Source organism: Dreissena polymorpha, chromosome 2 (genome assembly GCF_020536995.1).
Source record: "Dreissena polymorpha isolate Duluth1 chromosome 2, UMN_Dpol_1.0, whole genome shotgun sequence".
NCBI classification, from domain to species: Eukaryota; Metazoa; Mollusca; class Bivalvia; order Myida; family Dreissenidae; genus Dreissena; species Dreissena polymorpha.
In genome coordinates, this window is record NC_068356.1 from 88,665,137 (window position 1) to 88,681,856 (window position 16,720).

Here is a 16,720-nt window from a genome sequence, read left to right on the forward strand (position 1 = left end):
CTGAACCTCTCTTATGACAATACGGTCATTACTAACCCTAGGGCACACCGCCCACATAGACCACGCCCACCCAAAATTGCCTTTTACTATAATTTCTTCATTTATACACATTTTCACTTCAAATTGATACTGAACCTCTCTTATGACAATACGGTCAATCTCAGCTATGCATGGCCCCATTACCAACCCTGGGATGCCCCGCCCACATAGGCCACGCCCACCCAAAATTGCCTTTTACTATAATTTCTTTATTTCTACACTGATTCACTTCAAATTGATACTGAACCTCTTTTATGGCAATACAGTCAATCTCAACTATGCATGGCGCCATTACCAACCCTGGGGCGCCCCGCCCACCTAGGCCACGCCAACCCAAAATTGCCTTTTACTATAATTTCTTCATTTCTACATTGATTTACTTCAAATTGATACTGAACATCTCTAATGACAATACAGTCAATCTCAACTATGTAAGGCCCCATTACCAACCCTGGGGCGCCCCGCCCATAATAGGCCACACCCACCCAAAATTGTCTTTTACTATAATTTCTTCATATCTACACCGATTCACTTCTAATTGATTCTGAACTTCTCTTACGACAATATGGTCAATCTCAACTATGTATGGCCCCATTACCAACCCTGGGGCGCCATGCCCATAATAGGCCACACCCACATAGGCCACGCCCACTCAAAATTGCCTTTTACTATAATTTCTTCATTTCTACACCGATTCACTTCAAATTGATACTGAACCTCTCTTATGACAAAACAGTTAATCGCGTCTATGTATGGCCCCATTACCAACCCTGGGGCGCCGTGCCCACATAGGCCACGCCCACCCAAAATTTCCTTTTACCATAATATCTTCATTTCTACACCGATTCACTTCAAATTGATACTGAACCTCTTTTATGACAATACAGTCAATCTCAACTATGCATGGCGCCATAACCAACCCTGGGGCGCCCCGGCCACATAGGCCACGCCCACCCAAAATTGCCTTTTACTATAATATCTTCATTTCTACACCAATTTACTTCAAATGGATACTGAACATCTCTTATGACAATAAGGTCAATCTCGTCTATGTATGGCCCCTTTATCAACCCGGGGCGCCCGGCCCATAATAGGCCACACCCACCCAAAATTGTCTTTTACTATAATTTCTTCATTTCTACACAGATTCACTTCTAATTGATACTGAACTTCTCTTATGACAATACGGTCAATCACAACTATGCATGGACCCATTACCAACCATGGCGCGCCCCTGGGTCAAACATGCGGCGTGGGGATACGCGTCGGCCTCTGCCGCGCCATTTCTCGTTTGAAGAAATAATAAGTAGAACAAAGAACAAATGTCACTTTGGGAAAAACAATTTAGTATCTTTTTGTTCCTTGCCAACAGATCCCTGGGGAGCAAAAGAAAGACTCAGCAACTATCTCAGCAAAACCTCAGATCAAAAATCCAGTCGGGGACGTTACAAGGTTCATGCCCACGTCTCTCAAGGTCAAGAGGTCCGCAAAGGACACCAAGGTTAAAAAAGCAGGTATGTGTCATGTAGACAAAAAATTGCATTTTCAAATTTCATGAACAGTTTTTGGGGAATGTTTTGTAAATCAAGTAACTGTATGCATAATTTTTCATAATTTCGAGAAAAATTAAAATGAAAAATATGGATAAAAGTTAATATTATGTACTTGTAATAAAGAAAATTACTGTATATTGTTTCTTTTTTGTGTAGTATATTTTTGTCATGATTGAGGATAAAGTAGATTTAAATTTACCATAAGGTATTTTACTTATACATTACTAAAGTCTCTTCCTTTTACTTTGTTTTGCTTTTAAATTATTAGGTATTTTTTAGCTCAGCTGTTTTTGGAGAAAACCTGAGGTATTGTCATAGCCAGTTCTTCGTGTCGTCCGACGTCCGCGTCGTGCTAAAACCTTACCATTTTGTTAAGGTTTTGAGCATTGGGTCTTAAATCAAAGCACTTAAACCTACAACTTTGAAACTTCATATGTAGCTGCACCTTGATTAGTTCTACATGCCACACTCATTTTTGGGTCATGAGGTCAAAGGTCAAGGTTACTGTGACCTCTAAAAAAATGAAAAATTCTGACAAGCTTTCATTTAATCAAAACTGCACCCACAGCCAAGCGTGGCCCCCGTTATGCGGTGCTCTTGTTTTATATCTCATATTGTGTACCAGTTATGAAGGAAAGAAAATACTGTTAAGTTAATAATTTGGAGTTGTTTTCAATTATTTTTTTTGGTTCATTTTTTCTTGATGGACAACTTATGTTCATTTGAATTTACCCTAAGGAGTTATAAAAATACATGACAGAAGTAACATCCTATTACTTTGTTTTACTTTTAAAGATACTAAGTGGTAGAAATGAATTTCAAAGTACATGTTGTTGTTTTTCTACAGGCAAAGAAGAGGAGCTCCTTGCAGTGGCCCCTAAACCAGCCCCTGCTGCCCAGCAACCAGGACGGAAGAAGGATGATGCTTATGACCAGTTCATGCGAGAAATGGAAAACCTATTGTAGCACTAGATTGTGGATGCGGTGGAGATCCATAGCCATATTATTAGGTTTGTGTGCTTGGTTTACTATTGTAGCACTAGATTGTGAGGCTGTGAAGATCCAAAGCCATTGTACTAGGTTTGTGTTCTTTAAGCATTTGATTGTGAAAGTGGTGGAGATAAATAGCCATGTTACTAGGTTTGTGTGCTTGGTTTACTCTTTTAGCACTGGATTGTGAGGCGGTGGAGATCCAAAGCCATTGCACTAGGTTTATGATCTTTAAGCACTGGAGTGTAAGGGAGTTAGAGTTAAATAGACATGTTACTAGGTTTGTGTGCTTGGTTTACTCTTGTTGCACTGGATTGTGAGGCGGTGGAGGTCCAAAGCCGTTGCACTAGATTTGAGATATTTAAGCACTGGATTGTGAGGGAGTTGGAGTTAAATAGCCATGCTACTTGATTTTTAACACTTTAAATCTTATACTTAACTTTCTGCAATTGACAATTTTATATAAATGGTGTTGTTTCATTTTCCATGGCTCTAATAATCATAATAATACAAAAAAATGAGTTGGCATTGCAAAAATGATAATTTCTTTTGACTGCATTTCTGTAATTTTTTGTAATTTTATGTTATTTCATGCAGACTATTCTTCCAATGAAATTAGCATTTAGCAGTAATAGCATTGTGATACTATTTTAAGGCCGATTCTGCAAATACAATTGAATGTATAATTGCAAACAAATTATTATCTGTGTCAATATTGCAATTGTTAGTATTGACAAAAAGTTACTTGCCTTACACTAGACTTATTGTTAGCAATTACTTCCCTTATTCCATGCTTTAATTGCAAAACATGCTGAGAACAAATCTGATTCTTAAAAGGGGATTAATACAATTTATGTTATAACAGAACAAACAAACTAACTAATGAAGGTCACTGCTTTAACTGTGTAAGAACATTTTATTTACTTCAGGGTTGTACAATTGCAAAAATTGCTGCTTGCTCTGTGAGTCTTGTGATTGCAAATTCTAATTGGTTTGAATGAAATTAGTTTTATCCCACCATATGATCATGTCAACATTTTTGCTCTTAATTTGAGTCATGCTCTGGGAAAAGGGGGCTTAATGCATGTGTGAAGTGTCTTCTCTGTTTAGCCTGTGCATATTGCACAGGCTATTCTGGAACAAAACTTTATGCAAACACATTAAACTAGATTCTCTTAGAGGGAGGCTTATTTATATTTATTACTGCAGTTTCCAGCATACTACTATTTTATCTGTGGGATGATAAAACAAAACAAAAAATAGTGTTGCCAAGCTATCTGAAAAACAGTTCAAAACAGGCTCATGTTCTTAATCACAAAAAATAAATTGTAGCTTTCAGTTAACTGCAAATTTTATTAGAATAAAAAACATTTGATTTAATATTGTTGAAGTTTGAAGTTTATCCGCCAAAGAACAACTCATAGTAGCTGTTTAAACGTTATTTTTTTATGACCATCAAAAGTTATTTACTTATTTAAAAATTGAGGTCATATTCTGTATCGGGTCACCAAGACATGACCTTTTGGATTTATCTCTTGATGACGTGTCATATTCAAGACATAAAAACGACCTCCGCAAATTATTTAGTGGGTTAAGAATTGGCGGTAACAAGTTTACATGTTCGCACCTCTGTTTTGGCAATCAGCGAAGTTCATCGGGTTATGATTGATAAGAGCTTAATACAGTCATGTTGAATATCTCATTCTTATGGTTGTATTTAATATAATCCATATATCAATATTTATTGATTTGTCTAATAGCTTTAATATTTATATCATTTGATGTGTCATTTCCGAAGTTTCAACAAGTTGTTTGAAACATTTAATTTAACAGTTTTTATATTTCAATTCTTTAAAATGTTGCGTTAGGTTAAAAATATGTTTTGTAGTCAATTGGTCAAGTGAAGTCACATTATGCTTGTGCATAGTTATTAACATGAGTTTTGTTGTGTAATCATAAGACAGTTTTTGTTCTATTCTCCATTTTGATAAATAATCAATGCATCCCATTTTCAATGTTAAAATTCAGATTAAAACTTTTTTATGTATAATCAACATATATTTATGGATAAAAATGTTCATATTTGCATATTTCTGATTCAAGATTTTGATATTCAATACTCTGTCTTTCACCCACACATTAAGACATGAGTTGTAAACTAATTACGCTATCAAGTCAGTATCAGGGATAAATATTACTTTATCTGATGATATTTTGCATAAAAATGACCTTCAACAAATAAGTAAAAGAAAGCAATTGTATTACTTAATTAAATGTCATAATTTAACTTTAAAAACTCCATCCAGCATGTTGATGGCAGTTTATACTGGTCAAAGACAAACATAATCTTGATATGGCACACATTGATAGACAGGTTTCTAATAATCTAAAGGTCATTACTCCATAGATTGTAATATAAGTGGTGTTTTTGCCAGTACCTGATTGCTAGTATTGAATGTATTGGTAGAGAATTGATTGCCTGTTGAAGTATGTTTCAAGTTAGGACAGGAAATGTACAAGGCATTTAAAGGTCTAATTGGCATTAATTGTGGGTTGGGTGTTAGTTTAACACACTGTTATCACAATTGGATCTTGTATTGCATTGTCAATCGACGTAAATTGTACTGTAATATAGGGACAATGGATGTTTTTTCTAAGTTTCTGTATTTGTCATACTATTACATATTTTAATCTATTGACAAGTATTTATTGGCAATTAAAAGTTAATCTAGTTTAATTGAATTAATTTCAGGAATGCTTTTTTACATGTATAAAAGAAATAAGTAAGGTCATGAATATTTAAGTTTTAACTTGCATAAGTCGTGTGTTCATAGGGAAAGGAAAAAAATGGTCACATTATCAGTTATCCAATTAGAATACAATGTACAGAGTTTGAAAGAATTAAAATAGTTGTTATTTTATTTTTATCTAAAATTATATAGATTTTTGTTTTACCAGTAGGAAATACTTTTTCCACACCATTAAAAAAAAAAGAAACCTTGATGATTGATTGGTTTGAAATTATTGAAACTTCATTTTGAAAAGTATTATATACAGTCTATACAATGCATATTATATTTATAATGTTGCTAAGTAAAAGATTAGCAGCAATTAACCAGTTTTGCGGTTTCTAATGTTCAGTAATGGAACAAGGAAATAAAAAAAGGTGGTCAATGAATGCTGAACAAAGGCAATCAATAGTCATGAATGATTGCTTTGGAAAAGGACGTCTGAAAGGCTGGTGGATTGATTAGCTAGGCATGTTCGTAAATATTTATTGGAAATCATGGTAGCCATTCTTGCCTAATAATCTTGTTATTGTGACAAGTCTCATTTTTGTTGTTATGTTCATTGTTGCATAGAGAACAAAGTAAAAATCACTTTTTTCTATATGTGTCCTAATAGCGTTAATTCTTCTGAGAGTAACGTTTTAGAATGATTTTTTATTAGAATTAATTGGTATTAAAGCAAGCTAGGGAAGAATTTTACCATTAAAAGCAAAACTCCTTAAATACGTGATTGAAATGTCAATATGTGAGAGTGAAATAACCATGGTTCATAATGACCTTCGCTGATAGGTGACTTTGACCAACAATTATTTTATTTTTTTTAATTCTTTACTTGTAATTTGCTATATTTGACAGATTTTTATGTCCCCCACTATAGTAGTGGGGGACATATTGTTTTTGCCCTGTCTGTTGGTTGGTTGGTCTGTTGGTTTGCGCCAACTTTAACATTTGCAATAACTTTTGCAATATTGAAGATAGCAACTTGATATTTGACATGCATATGTATGTTATGGAGCTGCACATTTTGAGTGGTGAAAGGTCAAGGTCATCCTTCAACGTCAAAGGTCAAATATATGGGTCAAATTCGCTCATTTAATGTACACTTTTGCAATATTTCAATATTCAAGATAGCAACTTGATATTTGGCATGCATGTGTATCTCATGGAGCTGCACATTTTGAGTGGTGAAAGGTCATGGTCAAAGTCATCCTTCAAGGTCAGAGGTCAAATATATGTGGCCAAAATCGCTCATTTGATGAGTACTTTTGCAATATTGAAGATAGCAACTTGATATTTGGCATGCATGTGTATCTCATGGTGCTGCACATTTTGAGTGGTGAAAGGTCAAGGTCAAGGTCATCCTTCAAGGTCAAATATATTGGTCAAAATTGCTCATGTAATGTCACTTCTGCAATATTGAAGCTAGCAATTTTATATTTGACATGCATGTGTATCTTATGGAGCTGCACATTTTGAGTGGTGAAGGTACAAGGTCAAGGTCATCCTTCAAGGTCAAACAGCATATACGGGGACATAGTGTTTCACAAACACATCTTGTTATGCTTGAATATAATGTGAGTTGGAAGATTTCTGGTAAACTAGTTTATTGCAAACAAGGCAGTCAATTTTTTGTAATAAAGCCAGGCCAGGTTGTTTTTAAGACTGAGGTGTTTTGCAAAAAACTCAGTAGAACGTAAATATTTTAAATCTAGTGTTAAGTTGGGGAATGATATTGATAATATTCCATATTATGATGATGCATTTCTTAATCTCCTAAAGATGTGCGCTCTTATATGTTCAACTCAATCAAACATAATTATGGTAATGCAATGTTAAACCGTGATTAACATGTACCCATCTTATTTGCACCTACTATATTGTATATTGTTTTTTTAATGCATAATAACAGCCCCAATCTTAAAAACTTCAACTACTTAGTTTTATAAGATAAGCACACTGTTGTATCGGCCTAAAGTTTGTATATCTGATACAATTGTATTACTATCAAACTTGTAATGTGCATAAGTTCACTTGGTGGACTAAGCTACCATCTAAGACTTAAAACAACCAATATGGTTGAATTTAATGATAATTATTTGGTTCTTCTGCGGTGACCATGTCCTTCATCACTTATTCCTCTTCATCTGCAAATATGTTTATGTGTATCCTTTGGAGATATTGATTAAAACATTTAATATTTTAAGTCAATATTTTAACTTAATCATTAGTTTTATTGATTCAACTATATTTTTGACAGATTTAAGCACTCGATACTCACTCAATGCACAGTGTTCAAACACTCAAGGAATCATTATTTAAGAGACGTGTCCCTAATCTAAAGTGTTCAGATATTGTGTTCATGGCCTGAAGAGGTCTCTTTAGAAATAGCTGGCTCTTTTAAGACCATTGGTGGTGGGAGTGCACTTAGCTGAGGTGATATACAGATATATCATCCGCTGAAAGCCAGAAAGACTTATCAGCCTTTTTTGGTCATGTGCTGATAGGCCTGTCTTCCTTTCAAGGGTAGATATATATAGGAGGAATGCTATCTAATAAGAATGGAGGGATCTCCAGCTGTGTTTGGGCATAATACCTCTTTGGTGTGGATTTATTGTCTTGACAGATGGACTGAGTACTGCTTATGTATAAATATTTAAGTGTCTTTTGAAAACAGATTCTGTTTTATGATTCTGTTAAATGTATATATTTATAACACAACAAGAAGAAAAGTTAATAAATCTAATTTGGTTAAAACAGTACTCGAAGAAAGTCCCACTGTGGGAAAACTGGGCTTAATAAATATATTTAAATTATCGTCCACACAGGCTAATCAGGGACAACAGTTTCGGCTTTTATGCTATTAATTTGTTATTGATGCAAAAATCCATTGAACTCAGAAAGTGTTGAATGCATATCTTACCAAAGCCTTTTTGAAGAACAATATTATAATGCCACTTGAGCAGTTTGTGCATTAAAAGTCTATTTTAGATTATAAAGTATTAAAACTTTCTGAAAATGGCTTACTTGATAATGAAAATTGAAGAAAACTCACCTTGTATAGTAATAATAAACACTCAGACATAAACCAAAGTTTCTGCTACTATTGATAGTGTTTTATTGATGCAAGCTTAAGTTTTTATGCCCCCAGAATAGAATGATCGGGGGGAAATGGTTTTTGGTCTGTCTGTCTGTCTGTCTGTCTGTCTGTCTGTCTGTCTGTCTGTCTGTCTGTCTGTCTGTCTGTCTGTCTGTCTGTCTGTCTGTCTGTCTGTCTGTCTGTCTGTCTGTCCCGAAAGTTAAACCTTGGTTAAAGTTTTGCGATAACTTGCAATATTGAAGATAGAAACTTGATATGTGGCATGCATGTGTATCTCATGGAGCTGCACATTTTGAGTGGTGAAAGGCTAAGGGCATCCTTCAAGGTCAAATGTAAAAAAAAACAAATCCAAGGGAAGTAATAAGCATTTAAAGGAGGTAATTATCTGTACCTGCCAAATGATAAAAAATAAATAAATCAATCAAAGCGGCGCAATAGGGGGCATTGTGTTTTGACAAACACATCTCTTGTTTATTGATGCATTTCATTTGGCGTTGGTTGAGTGTTATACTGTTAATGAAATTAATCAGGAAAAATACAGATAAGAAAACAAATAAATGCATCAGTTTCGTGCCATCCATTTACACCTGCATTTCCTTAATTGCAATTGATGTATGTCATTGATTTTCAAAAGCGACACAAAATCCTTGATTACTTGACAACATATAAAGAATGGTACTCTTTTGTACGTGTTCATTACATTCAATTGTGTCTAAATCTAGTGTAGCTTTTTTGAACTGGCTTTGTTCAAACATGACCTGTCGTGGAATTCAGCACACTCCTGGGCCCTGATAAGGATATAAATGAGTTCGGGTGATAAGACGTATCAAACGACCCAGTCTGCAGTGACATTGATTGGTTTATTTCATGTTGAACTGCAATATAAGTGTGGAATGTGGAAGCTTTAGCTGTTAGATGTAGCGCAGAGAAGGAAATGGTGTATGGATTTTGCTCTTTGTAAAGTCTTGACAAAAAATAAACAAACAGGTTTAAAGAGCATTAACTGTCAATGTTATTTATAATTACAAAAAAATCAGCAAGAATGACATTAAGAATGTATTAATGAATCTTTAAACTTATTATGACCGGATAGTCTGCCCAGACTGGCAGTTTTGTGTTCAAATTTTTCCTTAGTTAGTAGGAGGCAAATAGAATTTACACTGGCCTTCTGTTTTTATTTACCCGGTACGTCTGGTTGTCTGTGCAAAAACTTTTATGAATGTATACGGTATTAAAATAATTTGGTACAAAGGTCGGCCATCATAAGTCCATGTGTTGCTTGTAACATCACCCGACCTCAAAGGTCAAGGTTACATGTGGAGGTCAATGGCCTTAACAGCTGAAAACTCCTGTCTTTACCATTTTATTCGTCAAATATTAATGACTTTAAAATGAAATTTGTCAGAGAACTAAAATACATTTAGGATGCTGTTTTTTTTTATGTCCCCCAGTATACATATTGTTTTTGCCCTGTCTGTTTGTTTGTTTGTTTGCCTCAAACTTTAACATTTGTTATAACTTTTCCAATATTGAAGAAAGCAACTTCATAGTTGGCATGCATGTGTATCTCATGTAGCTGCACATTTTGAGTAGTGAAAGGTCAAGATCATCTTTCCAGGTCAAAGGTCAAATATAAGGGGGGACATGGTGTTTCAGAAACACATCTTGTTTCATTTTATAAATATAGACATGTATATAGTGCTTGTGATGATCTGCATGAGACACAATTTTCCAGTAAATTACATGAATAGTTCTTTAAGTTCTCATACAGCCTTCAGTTGACTTTAAAAAAATATGGGGACTGTATTATGCAAAATATAGTTGTGTGCACTTTTATTTAAATACCCTGACTGTACCAGCTTTTGTACTTGAAGCAGATTTCCACTTAGTAGTGCATGTAATTTCACATGCCTATAAAATAATAAAAGGTTGTGCACATTTTGTTACATCAGACATCTCTGTTAAAACTGTTAATGTCTTGAGGGATCATTTATTTCGGACAAATTGCTGATAGAGATGTTGACACGTGCTTGATGTGCGTGCAAAAGAGTGCATATCAACAAATCTCGATTGTTTGAATCTGTGAAGTGTGTTTGTAAAGGGAAGATGAACTGCACTGTACTTTGTCTGGAATGTCAACAATTGTAAATGTGCAGAAGTCTTGAACTTAGGCCATATCACCATTATTCATTACCTGATTTTGACATTTGCATATTTATTTTATAGTTGTAGTGAAACACTACAGTTTCTGATACAGAATTGTTAAGTAGATATTACAGTTTCCAACCGAATGGATATGAAATTATATCTAGGTCCATTTGCCCCCTACCTGTGATTCAAGTAGCGCATTTGTCATTTACTGGCATTAATATGTGCACTTAGTACTGGTAAACCAGCTTGCCCATTATGCCTTTCCCTCTGAGAAGCCAAGTGATAATGGGTATGTGCAAACAGCATAAAGCCAGAACAGCCTGTGAGTGACTTGCAGTCTGTTCAGGTTTTATGCTGTTTGCTGCTTATCAGTATCTAAGGGTTGGAAAAGAAGCCTTTAAAATTTGAATCTAGTAAGAAAGGTCTTTAATTAAATATTACTTTCTAAGAGACTGCATATGCATGAAAATACGTATCTAAGTGGGAAAGGGTTAATTAAAAATGTGAGTTGGTTTGCTGACCGCTGTGATATGAATGAAATACTGGTAAAAACGGAGATAAAGCAGATTACCCCAAAACAAATGAAATTGAAAGCAAAGACAATGAGCTATCTAGATTTGTTTCAAAACTTGTTGGGATGAAACCTAAGCTGGGAAAAAGGGCTACAAAACCCAGAGCAACAGAAATTGCAACCTCATTATACATGGCAAACTATTTAACTTATTTATTATATGCAATAAATGGGTATTTATATTGTTTCAGATTTGAGGTGGTGCATACCATTTACCCAGCTATCAAGACGTCACCATGGTCATTGCAGTACTGTAGAAATAAAAGAGGAAGAGTCCAGAATTTCCTGGGACCAGTTATTTAATTATATTAATTTTGTCTCCGACCCCTCATTTTAAATTATACGCTTACTGTTGTGGTTATTGGGAATTTATCTTTAACTATCAATTTTGTTTATTTTCTCTTAAATATTTTCAACAATTTAAAAAAAAATAATGATTTGTGAAAAATAAAGACACAAGCTGAAAATCAACTGTCATATGTTTTAATAAAAGCACGCATGTTTATTGTTGCTTGAAAAAGCTTGAAGAAAAAATATTGATGATATTATTACTTTTGATTCTGTTAGGTACAGAAGTGTGGTAAATAACTCTGCAACAGTATTATCGTCTGTTCAATGGAATTTTGCCCACAGAATTTGGACTTAGTGAGCGCAATAAAATAGCAGATAACTTTTTTTCATTTTATTTTGGATAAAATGAGGGCGACCTTATGTAGAGTAAAGTTATTGGGTACATATTTGTTGAACATTTATGCCAAATGCAGTCAGCTGAACAGATGCTGCCATTTGGTAATATTAACTGTTTTACCCCTTCCCTCTCGGTAGCAAAGTGGAAATTGCTATGTGCAAACAGCATAAAACCAGAACAGCCTGGGGGTAACTCGGATTTGAAACCTTTAAAACTTGAATCTAGTAGGAAAGATCTTTAATTAAATTTAACTTTCTAAGGCACTACAAATGCGTCAAAACATGAATCTAAGTGGTAAAGGGTTAAAGACACGTTACATTAGTCTCTGTCATAAAATATGTAGGTTGAACAAATATGATTAGAAAAAGCAACAACTATGCTTAAAAGGTCAAGTCCAATAAACAATTATTTCTTCAATTTACAAATTTAAGTGACGGCAAATCTGACAAACATCTCATAAATTGTTATTGTCTATTTTGTAAGGGACGATAATAATATGCAGTAAAGTATAGCTATTATTATTTAGTTACCCCCTACTGCATGATCATTTTAAATGGAAATCAGTTACAAATCAATTATTAATAATTGAAATTATAGTGTGGAACATTACAAATTTTCACCAAAAACATTGCCTTTGGTGTAGAGTTTTGCTCTTTTTGTCTATTAGAGAACTCTTCATTTACTTGTACGAATGGCAATAGTTATTTAAAATAGAGAAAGGAATAGGACATTTCTCTCATTTGCAGATGTACCTAATCTCTATTCTTGTATTATTTGATTGCCGGTGTCATTGTATTATATTCATTGCATACCAAAAGACTGTAAAATAAAATCATTGATTTTATCTTCAATGGGCAATATCATTCTTTTTGTTGTTCATAATGCATTAAACATTGTATAGAATATGAACAGAATAAAAGCATTTGAATACATATTGATTTGCTTATATTGTATAGGCCATAGTTGAACTTTATATTTTGTAGGGATATTATTGATGTATTTAATTAAAAAACCCAAGTATTTCATTGCTACTCTCCTATTCAATAGCTGGATTATGGTCATCTGTGTCTACAACTATTATTTAACTTATACATTATTTTAAATCAATCTTTTAAGACTTTTCCAAGTCTGAATAACATTTTGCTGGTGTGGTAAATCTGGATTCATTCAGTTTATTCATTCTGGTGTTTGAAATCTTTATTTATTCAGTTCATTCATCTCCTCAAGTGCTTAAATGATACTTCTTTGCACCATAAGATTTCTTTTCTATTCTGCAAAATTATTGACTTTAAATTTCCGTTTAGGAGTGATTTTCCTAGACTTTTGTGCATTCAAAATCTGTCCTTTATGCTACCATGGCATTTTGGTTGAGGAATTGCAATAACATGACATTCTTTTCTTAAAAATTGACTACTGAATTGTACTTCTATGTAGAACCCTATTAAGTTTGAAAAAAGTGTGGTATATATTGAATTGCTCTTTGTAGCCAAAGCATTATAATTATTGCAAAAACATATTCATAATCAATGACCTTCATCATGGGAAAATGGGCCTTATGTCTTATGAGCCAGTGTAGCTTTAGACCTGCAGTGCATGAGCACTGTCCTGTCATGAGCTTTTTTGTCTGCTTATCAGACGACCAAACCTTGTGTGACTTCAGCAGACAGGGCAGCACCTTACCAGACTGTGTGGCTGCTGTTGCCAATGTGAGCTTAACTGGCCACATATGCCATAAGGCCCTTTTTCACATGACACAGAGCAAATGTTAACTTGATGACATTTAAGGGTATGCGATTTTATGTGTTTTTACAGTGAAAACGATAAAGATTTTAAAAGTCATAGTCTTATAAATTTTGTTTATCCTTATCATGTGAAATGTTTATAATACAAAATTGTTGTTTGAACGACTGGGTCTACATTTTGCTGTTTTGATTAACTCTTAAGTGGTTTAAAACAAGAACTCATTTTGATTATAGATCGATTTGCAAATGTTTTCAAAACATTTGTTGTCACCAAATCAGTCATTATTGACATTCTAGTTGCCAATTCCTGTATTTATTCCAAACATTAATCATTGTTTAATGCACTTCATTCTTTAGGTATTGACAGTATTATCATTAGACAATGAATAATACCTTAACATTCTTATAAAGCCATGGTAAGAGAAATCCATACAATTACAAATCAATATAAACAAAACCTCCACTTGTTACAATTAAAACCCGGCAACAAAATAACCTACTTTTACTAAGTTGTTAAAACAGTAATATTTACTTCTCTCCATAGACAGAGCAGATTAAAACAGGAGCTATTGTAATCCCTGACCCAGTTATTAGTATAATCGCTAGGTAATATAATATTTTGTCAATATTTGAAACCTGAGTGACTGTGTCAATTGATTCTTTACATGGATAAAGGTAGTGGGGCTTTTTGTAAACATAATGCACAATAATAACATGGGCTTATGTTTTTGGGGTTTTAAAGGAGACTTTCATTGATTAAGAGGTCCAACTGTTGATGGCATTCACATGCATGTCAGGAAAGTTTAGCTTTAACTGTATTATATTGCTATATGTCCTTTCAATATTAACAGAAATGCACAGAGGGAAACCACCAGAAAAGTTTACAGTTTTCATTCATGAATTTCCTCATAAGATTTAAGTTTGGATTATTTCTTAACCTGAGCCATGAAGTGCTAAAGGTGAGCTATTGTGACCACCTTATGTCCAGCGTCACGAAGTGTACATTGTCAACTGTTAGCTTGTTACAATTCTTCTGCACATTCTTGATGAAACCTGTTGACATAATGTTAATCTTGACAATGCCCATGCTAAGTATGAATTAGGGTCACATGCATCCAAAAACTAGGTCAACAGGTCAAATCTTAGAAAAAAATTCAAAGCAACATTTATGACTTAATATTTTTGAATATTTGTCTGAATGTTTATCATCGCAATGTCTGAAATAAAGTCAACAGGTCAAACCTTAGAAAAGATGTTTCCTAAAATTTGGTCATCGGGTTAAATCTTAAAAGACCACATTCCCTCATACCCTTTCCCTCATAAGAAACAAAGTGACAATGGCTTTTGCAACCAGCATAAAACCAGAACAACCTGCAAGATACTTGCAGTCTGTTCAGGTTTGAGGCTGTTTGCTGCTCATCAGTATTTAAGGGTTGAAAATAAAGCCTTTCAAACTTGAATCTAGTAAGAAGGTCTTTAATTAACCTCACCTTTCTATGGGACTTCAAATGCATCAAAATACATGTACGTATCTAAGAGGTTAAGGGTTAAGACTTGGTCAGAAACTTGATCATGACAATATAAAGGCCATGTTTGAATCTGAGTCAACGCCATGTTTGAATCTGAGTCAATGCCATGTTTGAATCTGAGTCAAGGCCATGTTTGAATCAGAGTCAAGGCCATGTTTAAATCTGATTCAAAACCATGTTTGAATCTGAGTCAACGCCATGTTTGAATCTGAGTCAAGGCCATGTTTGAATTTGAGTCAAGGCCATGTTTAAATCTGAGTCAAGGCCATGTTCGAATCTGAGTCAAGGCCATGTTTGAATCTGAGTCAAGGCCATGTTTGAATCTGAGTCAAGGCCATGTTTGAATCTGAGTCAAGACCATGCTTGAATCTGAGTCAGAGCCATGTTTGAATCTGAGTCAAGACCATGTTTGAATTTGAGTCAAGGCCATGTTTTAATCTGAGTCACGGCCATGTTTGAATAAGAGTAAAGACCATGTTTGAATCTGAGTCAAGGCCATATTTGAATCTGAGTCAAGGCCATGTTTGGGTTGGAGTCAAGACCATGTTTGAATCTGAGTCAAGGCAATGTTTGGGTTGGAGTCAAGGCCATGTTTGGGTTGGAGTCAAGACCATATTTGAATCTGGGTCAAGGCCATGTTTGGGTCGGAGTCAAGACCATGTTTGAATCTGAGTCAGAGCCATGTTTGAATCTGAGTCAATGCCATGTTTGAATATGAGTCAAGACCATGTTTGAATCTGAGTCAAGGCCATGTTTGAATCTGAGTCAAGACCATGTTTGAACCTGAGTCAAGGCCATGTTTGAATCTGAGTCAAGGCCATGTTTGAATCCCAGTTAAGGCCATGTTTGAATCTGAGTCAAGGCCATGTTTGAATCCGAGTCAAGGCCATGTTTGAATCAGAGTCAAGGCCATGTTTGAATCTGAGTCAAGACCATGTTTGAATCTGAGTCAAGGCCATGCTTGAATCCGAGTCAAGGCCATGTTTGAATCTGAGTCAAGGCCATGTTTGAATCCGAGTCAAGGCCATGTTTGAATCTGAGTCAAGGCCTTGTTTTAATCTGAGTCAAGGCCATGTTTGAATCTGAGTCAAGGCCATGTTTGAATCCGAGTCAAGGCCATGTTTGAATCTGAGTCAAGGCCATGTTTGAATCTGAGTCAAGGCCATGTTTGAATCTGAGTCAATGCCATGTTTGAATCTGAGTCAAGACCATGTTTGAATCTGAGTCAAATGGGGTAAAGCACTTTCTCCAGGTCAAGACTTCAACAGCTGGTGTATCTTGAACTCAGGTGAGCGCCTCAGTGCCATGATGACCCTCTTAGTTTTACCAGTCAAGGCTTTGTGCTGAACCTTTTGCTGTGAAAAAAAATTGAATTATGCACCATATAACTGTTCATGTTTTTAATTGGTATTGAGTGACCTGTTTGGCATTTGCCTTCTTAATGTTTACTATTCAACAGTTCCAAACGGTTAAAGAACATAAGTGCATATCATCTTAGTGTTATATTCTTTAATGATAGAATAATCAAGGATATAATAACACATGTTTGTTTCTAAAGTAGCTTAACATTC

The 16,720-nt window shown here is 34.7% G+C and overlaps 1 protein-coding gene across 2 annotated transcripts in view; it reads left to right on the forward strand.

Annotated features, from left to right (window-relative positions):
• Positions 1-12,810, forward strand: part of LOC127867977 (WW domain-binding protein 11-like) — a 43,415-nt gene extending 30,605 nt beyond the window's left edge. For both annotated transcript variants that reach the window (XM_052409523.1, XM_052409524.1), the window contains exons 15-17: positions 1,412-1,553; positions 2,440-2,602; positions 11,382-12,810. In XM_052409523.1, the coding sequence (XP_052265483.1) occupies positions 1,412-1,553; positions 2,440-2,558 (261 nt within the window). In that variant the 3' untranslated portion in view covers positions 2,559-2,602; positions 11,382-12,810. The remainder of the gene's footprint in view (positions 1-1,411; positions 1,554-2,439; positions 2,603-11,381) is intronic.
• Positions 12,811-16,720: the final 3,910 nt, after the last annotated feature.